The following is a 7,487-nucleotide window of genomic DNA, read 5'->3' on the forward strand; positions in this document are numbered from 1 at the left end:
GTTTTTCAAATAAAGATGCTCCTCGGTATCTATAAAAAGTCAGTCCAATGAGAAAGCATATCATGTAGACCTCTCTAGGGCCAGTTGGCTGCCTAAAAAACACTTATAAAGAAGAGGAACCACTAATTAAATCTGTGATCTAAGATCACACTTGATCCATGAGAGTAGGGTCCCTATCTGTGGTTTTCTCCATTCTGTTTCCAGTTTAGAGTCGGCACATAGAAGATGCTTGATACATTTGTAAAATGGATTGATGGTTGGATGGATGAAAGAATGACTAAAGCATGAGTCTACTTCTGGCCCTAGAGGACATGCTCATGCATCTCTTTCCTCCTGAGGGCAGGTGGAAGAGGAGATCCTGTGTGGCTCCATGGCTCCTGTTGCCTGGGTTATAACATCTCCCATGGGAGATCCCTGTACAGTCTGAAAACACTGCCAGTCATGTCCTTTCTCTTCAGTCCCTTTGTTGTCACTCCTAGGAGTATCTGTAAATAGTCTCTCCACTAAAGTACACTCCTCTTTAGTTAGGGGAAAATATATGTATATGTCTTTTTCAAAATTATCTAAAATCCAAATATAAGTTGGAGCTTCATGTGGTCTACTCTTTACAAGATATTTTAATTAAGAAAATACAAATTAGGGGCACCTGGGTGGCTCCATTCATTGTTAAGCATCCACTTCTTGATTTCTGCTCAGGTCATGATCTCAGGGTCATGACATCAAGCCTGGCCTCAAGCTCTGTGATGGGTGCGGAGCCTGTTTGAGATGCTCTCTCCCTCTCCCTTTGTCCCTCCCCCTCCCCCGTTCATGCATGCTCTCACACAGTGCATGCAAGCTCTCTCTCTCAAAAAAAAAAAAAAAAAAAAAAGCTGCCAGCATTAATTAAAAACAATTTTAATATTTCCTGGCACTTCTCAATCCTTTACAATCTCAAACAAGCATATTCATAACCAAAGCATCTTATTTGTCTTTTCCCATGTCTCACTTTCCATGTCTCACATCTTACAGCAGCCTCAAAGCTTTTCTCTCTACAACTTCAGCTCTACCCAAAACCTTCCCCATCCAGCAAACCAAATCTATAAGGCTTTTCTCATTTCTCTCCTTCCACTTTTTTTCTACCTCCATTTTTTTCTCTCTCTCTTTTTTCCAAGGAGTCAATCTCAACCCTTTCTTATTAATACAAAGCCCCCATCAAGTTAGTTGGATCCTCTTCATAAACACCCGTGATGGGAGTTGCCACAAAAATATCTTTAAGACAGGGAGTGGTATGGGAAAAAAGAAAAAGAAGGGCTTGGAGTTTTCACACACATTATTAATTTTTATAAATTATATAAAAATGGTATTTGTCATAGGAGAACCCATAAATAAATGGAAAACAGTTGAAGGGGAAGATGAGTGGTGAAAGTGAGGCAGTTTCCAACAGAAAGTGTTAGCCTTGCAAAAGGCAAGATGATAAGGAAACATGCTTAGAAGTTTAGGAAAGGGGCACCTGGGTGGCTCCGTCATTTAAGCGTCTGCCTTCAGCTCAGGTCCTGATCCCCATGTCATCTGACTTCCTGCTCAGCAGGGAGTCTGCTTCTCTCTCTGCCTCTGCCTGTCACTCCCCTACCCTGCTCCTGCTGTCTCTGCCTCTCTCTATATATATCTCAAATAAATAAAGAAAATATTTTTAAATAAACAAATAAGACTTTAGGAAAGCCAGTGGAAGCAGTGATGAAAACAACTTGTGAAGAAAGGTGGAGCTTACGTTGGAAAGAGAAGTGTAAGATTTTCATGCTTGGATTCAGAGAGTGTAAGAATAAACAATGGTAATGTCAGACGGCAGACACAGCATAGCTGCCATTTGAACCTGGGAGTGGAGGAGGCATACAGAATCTGGCCAGAAAAGACCAAGCTAACGTACATCTCAAAGCGCATATTTGTAGCTGGAAAAGAGAGACTTCTCTAATTCCGAATTGGAGATGGGCGGGGCGGGGGGTGGGGTGGGTGGAGTATCCTACTCATTTTAGGGATGAGACACTGAAACCAAACTTGCTTCATCTCCTATAAATTGGGGGTTAGTAACTGAGTTGAGTGGATACAAAATGCTACATGAACAAGCCACAGTTAGCCTTTTTTTCCCAAAACAAGCGATGTAGTAAATGTTGTAAAGGCAGTGTAGTAAACTGTCTTTTGCAAATATAATGATTTGGATGATTTATCTTGGAAAAAGGGCACTGAAGCCAATCCCGAGACCAAGTTTGTAATTTAAAGAGGGAGACAACCACCAATCTTGTGACTAGAAATCACAATGGATGAATTTATCAGGGTTGAACATATGTTGTCTTCTCTTTGAGGTCCTCCTTAAGGTTTTATCACAAAGAATCTACCTCTTAATGTGAAAAAATCTGGGGGGAAACCCTGAATTTTATTAGTCCTTCACAACACGTGATTCCTGCAGAGTACAAGGATTCCAACCTATTTCCTTTAACAGGGAATCCTTTAGTATTTATAAAAGCTCTTCAGAAGGTGGAGGCTGGGAGGGAAAGTGCATCCCCAAAAAACAAAAAGAATGAGGCATGTAGCTTTACCTGGTTGTCCAGTACTGCTCTTTGAAATTATTGAAATTATTGAAATTATTTGAAATTATTGAAAACTATACCGACCACTCCCATGCCAACCCTTTTGCTGTTCCAGCCAAGTGACAGGTCCTGTAGCTCTAGCTCACCTACAATCTGCTTCTCTGTGACTCAAATCTGTCTTCCAACAGGACTCTTGGGTAACAGATAGCCGAGACACATCTTAATAGAAAAGTTTTTCTGATTGTCCAAGAAGAAAAAAAAAAAAAACAAACTCTGTCTACAACATAACCAGAGGTACCATATTACAATCCTCCTCCTGCAAGAAAAGACATAGCACTTCTGCCACTGAAGGTATAATGGCATAATGGAAGCATATGTTTGTGAAAATCTATGTTGGAGGACACATGACAGCTAAAGCACAAAATGAATATAGTAAGTTGCTATTACTTACCTCCTTAGGGACGTGTCTTGTTTGTCTCTAGATCTCCCACAGCACCTAGCACAGTTCCTTGCCTCTCATGTGTCACTTGCTAAGAGCATATTGGATTAGATCATTATCAGGACAATGTCTTCAGAAAATGAGAGGTGGGCACCCTCTTGTCTTTGCTGCCCTTAGATGAGTGGTATCCAGCCTAAGAGAGCCGTGAGGCACAGGATTGGACTCAAGACACAAAACTGGATGGACAAGTTACGTTGGAGCCAGTTGAGGAAACACAACTCATGGCATCACTGGGCATCTCTGCCCTGCTGAGCACTAGCAAAAATGCAAAAGTTGTCTATCACCAGGCACATGTGCGATTAGTCTAGGATTGATAGTTCAACCCTACTGGGAAAATAAGTTTACATTAGAACCAGTTTATGAAGGGAAGTCCTTTGCCCTCAGAACCTTTCATCCATCCATCAGGGGAGCCAGCAGAACACTACAGCTCTGTCTGCACCACAGACATGCAGTCAGAGCCAGGAGAGTGGATCGGAGAAGGAATTAGAAAGGCAAACACGTGTTTGTGGCAACTCCCTTCTCCGTGGACCTTTGCCCAGGTCTGGCCCCAAAATCAGGGCGGCCACAACGTCCATAGCAGGGCAGCGTCCTGCTGTAGCACAGTCTGGCCAAGGACTGAGGGAAAACTGCCCACCCAGAGCAGATAATATCTGGAAGGAATGAGGATTTGGGAAAAGTCCCAGTGCTTGTTTAGGGCCAACCAGTCTCCACCTTCTCTGGCCCCCTCCCACTGGTTCCTCCCCTTTCAGCTGCTCTAGTTCTTATAAAAACTCCACAGCCTTTCACTAACAGCCCGCAGAAGCTCTCTTCTGTCTACTGCTGCACAAGCCAGTGAGACCAACCCACGGGACACGGAGAGACCATGAAGAGCCTGCTCCTTCTCTCCATCCTGGCTGCCTTGGCCGTGGCAGCTCTGTGCTATGGTGAGAAAACTTTCTTCTGCCACTTTTCTGGTTTTTCTTTTCTGCCTCTGATTTCAATTTATTTTATTTTTCCCCTTCCCTCCTCCTCTTCTTCCCCCTTTCTCTAATAGAATCTTAAAGTACCATCAATCTAACATTTCCTAAGCCCTATGGACACTGATTTGTCCCATCAAATCTTCTTTACATCTGAAATTTCCAGACTTAACAAGCATGTCCTGTCTATGGTAAGTCACTGTACATCTAGAAATTTTGCTGTTCCAGAAAGATATCAAATTCCCAGTCGCCAAGCTCTCATTTTTAGGGATGTTTATTTATACTTTGATAACAGTTGGTTAAACGTATTAGTTAAATCACTCACCTTTAAGAAAACCAGTTATCACATGAAATGTTAAGTTTAGCCTTATGCAGGGACAGAACAATCTCATGAACTTCCTACATTTTTTCAGTGAATTAATTTAAAAACGGAGTTCTACATTTAAAGAATCTCAGAGAAAAATGGGTGTATAATTCCAATTGTCAAAAGATAAATTCCATCTGGTTTCTCTATGCTGCTAACTATACCTGAGTCTATTCAAAACTTATGAAAGAGAATCTGAAGTAAGATTATTTTCAATCCATCTTATGCTTCAATTATCTGGATATTTAGATGTCCTTGAACCTCAATTATATTAACAACCACTTGTACTTTTCTTCTGACTCTTGAAATTATTCACATGGTTTCTGTATCAGAGGATTTGATCTCTTCATCTCCTCTTTGGTTTTTCAAATAAAATCACTTGCTTACAAATATAAACCCCTTATTGCCAAATTTACCTACTGTGCACAGAAAAGTGGTAGAAAGAAGAAAACTTCTGCTTTGGCATCAGCTCAGCTTTTCCTCTGAACTGGCTTCAGCCCGGTGGGAGATGTCACCTGGAACCAGTGGTTTCTGTGACTGCCAAGTTCACACAGGTTCTTAAGAGGCTTTCAGAACCTCTTAGAAACCTATCTTGGTAGATCCTGGTTGACCATATCCCCACACTGCCTGGAGGACCTGGGCTATTTTCTGGACCCCTTTGTCCTTCTCAACCCTGCTCTTGGACAGGTTCCAAATGAATCAGAGAAGAAGCCTCTCTGGAAATCTGTGTGTAGCACATAAATCAGCTTATTTCACTAGCCTGAAGACCTCACAGCCCTTGGGAACTTATAGCCAAGACTGTAACCACTGGCTCCTTCCTCCTCAGAAAAAACTGAAGTGTAGAGATCTCTACACCAAGGACAGAGCTAGAGAAACAACTCCTCAATCCTAAATGCCTGAAATTTGTAATAATCACACTGTTCACTATATTCTTCACATCTTTTTGACTCTTTTCTCTCCTTCCGTCCTTCAATTTAGACCATTGTCATGTGTGATAAATAATAACCAACGGAAACTTTTTTTAAATTCCAGAATCTCATGAAAGCATGGAATCCTATGAAATTAGTAAGTGAACATTTGACTTCCTTAATTAAATCTCATGTTTTAATGAATCTCTCTTCCTATTCTTAAGTAGACAAAATGATAATATATGGAGGTCATATAGGGAAGGGAAAGAGGGCCTCTTTTGGAAAACTAAATTTAAGAATCTAACAACTATAAAAATCACCAGATGCACAATGGTTTAGGCTTGAAATAGTGTGATATGGCCTTGAAACTGCATTCAGCAGAGTTGGAGGCATTTGGAAATTTTAAGCTGGCACCACATCAGCTACACCGATGGAAAACAAGGAGTAATGACAAATGGTGAAGTATGGCGAAGTATGGAATTAGAGGCCTAGTCAGCTGGGAAACCACAGTTGTCAGCATTATGTTGAATGCCATTGAGTATCTAGACTTAACAAAGACTGAGTACAGAAAGAAGGAATATATCACCCTCATTTCCAGTTTTTTCATTATTTTCATAATATTTACACTGTCCATTTCTAGTGATCTAAAATTATGCTTCACAAGTCCTCAGGACAGAGAGAATTTCTCCTCACAGGAATTAAAAACACACTGACTAGGAATACCAAATTAAGAAAGGCAAAGCAATTGCCCAAAGGTGAAATAAACAAATAAAAAAAACTGTGGCTTATGTAACAAACCTCTAAAAAATATATACTGATTTCTTTTGATTAAGTAGTTTATAAAATCTGCTTTACCTTTCCCTCTGAGTTTCATAAGATAGCTAGTTACATGAAATGTATGAGTTAATGAGTTTTCAAATGTATTTATGTCAGGGAATATTCATGGAAATATCTCCAACTACTGCTTCTCTAAAACTGAAATTATTTCTTTTTTCTTTGAAGATCCCTTCATTAACAGGAGAAATGCTAATACTTTTATGTCCCAGCAACAGAGATGGAGAGCTAAAGCCCAAGAGAGGTGAGTAACAAAACTTGATGAGGGGAGGTAATTTTACCCAATGTAGCCACCCTGATCTGAATGGAATGAGAAATATTCCATTTTTTTAATCATGTGTATCATTTCTAATTGTATCCCCAAATCAAAGAATTAAAAACAGTGTATAGAAAATAACTGAATTTCAAGAAGACTAATTTGTGAAAGACCCAAAAAGCTGAGAAAAGGAGAAGGGAAAAGGAGGACAGAAAGAAAATTTCTGTTTTCACTTAAAAAAAAAGAAAAGAAAAAAAAAAAAAAAAAACCCTGTTCCACCTTTCCTCCTATTAAGTGTCTCTAATATTGGGGGATGAATGGGATCTCTCTCCTATATTTTCTTATTCTTTCTTCCCCCTCTTTTCCCTTTCTTCCCCCCCTCCCCACTCTATACTTCTCATTTTGGGCCTCTTTACCCCCCACCACCAACATTCTAGGATCAGAGAACGCACCAAGCCTGCCTATGAGATCAATCGGGAAGCCTGTGATGACTTCAAGCTTTGCGAACGCTTTGCCCTGGTTTATGGATACGACGCTGCCTACAATCACTATTTCCGGCGGCGCCGAGGAAGCAAATGAGATTAGAAAAAGTCTCTTTCTTTCCAGAGCCTGGTGTCTGGTTTTGTATTCCTTTGCAGTAGCATCATCGAACTACATAAAAACATAAGAATTGCTTACTTCTTAAATGTTCTTGTCTGGCTGCTGCTCTCCTTCCTGATCCCAGGCTGATACACAGTGTAAGTGCAATGTTGTGAAAGGTCAAGAGGGAGTTAAGATGTGTGATTATTATGTAATAAACTGTTGGTTGGATACTTTCATTTTGTGAGTCTGATTTCTTCTGGAAAAAAAGTGCTAAGATATTTAAACCATGATCCATCTAACCCAGAATAGGAAATTCTGTTAATCATATTCTAGTGCTCATTAAAAACATATCTACATAGCAAGATTGAAACTTAGAAGACATTCAGCCATAATTTGTCTAGACTCTACCTTGGGATCGGTGAATGCCTCCTGTTATATGTTTTCTAGGGTTTTCAAACCTCATAGGTGATTAATCATATGATTTTCCTGCTCCCAAACTTTAAATGGCCCTAATTCCCTCGTGTGGA

The 7,487-nt window shown here is 40.2% G+C and overlaps 1 protein-coding gene across 1 annotated transcript; it reads left to right on the forward strand.

Annotated features, from left to right (window-relative positions):
* The first annotated feature begins 3,819 nt into the window (after positions 1-3,819).
* MGP (matrix Gla protein) lies at positions 3,820-7,196 on the forward strand. Its single transcript, XM_047743235.1, has 4 exons — positions 3,820-3,983; positions 5,413-5,445; positions 6,291-6,366; positions 6,816-7,196. The coding sequence occupies exons 1-4, from the start codon at positions 3,923-3,925 to the stop codon at positions 6,955-6,957; spliced, it is 312 nt and encodes a 103-aa protein (XP_047599191.1). The 5' UTR covers positions 3,820-3,922; the 3' UTR covers positions 6,958-7,196.
* Positions 7,197-7,487: the final 291 nt, after the last annotated feature.

The sequence above is a fragment of the Lutra lutra genome, chromosome 8, assembly GCF_902655055.1.
Source record: "Lutra lutra chromosome 8, mLutLut1.2, whole genome shotgun sequence".
Lineage (NCBI taxonomy): Eukaryota > Metazoa > Chordata > Mammalia > Carnivora > Mustelidae > Lutra > Lutra lutra.

Excerpts from the sequence above, each read along its gene's own strand:
- MGP (XM_047743235.1), top strand. The coding sequence starts at position 3,923 with ATGAAGAGCCTGCTCCTTCTCTCCATCCTGGCTGCCTTGGCCGTGGCA. Across the intron at positions 3,984-5,412 it reads CGTGGCAGCTCTGTGCTATG|AATCTCATGAAAGCATGGAA; the intron begins GTGAGAAAACTT and ends TTTAAATTCCAG. Across the intron at positions 5,446-6,290 it reads CATGGAATCCTATGAAATTA|ATCCCTTCATTAACAGGAGA; the intron begins GTAAGTGAACAT and ends TTTTCTTTGAAG.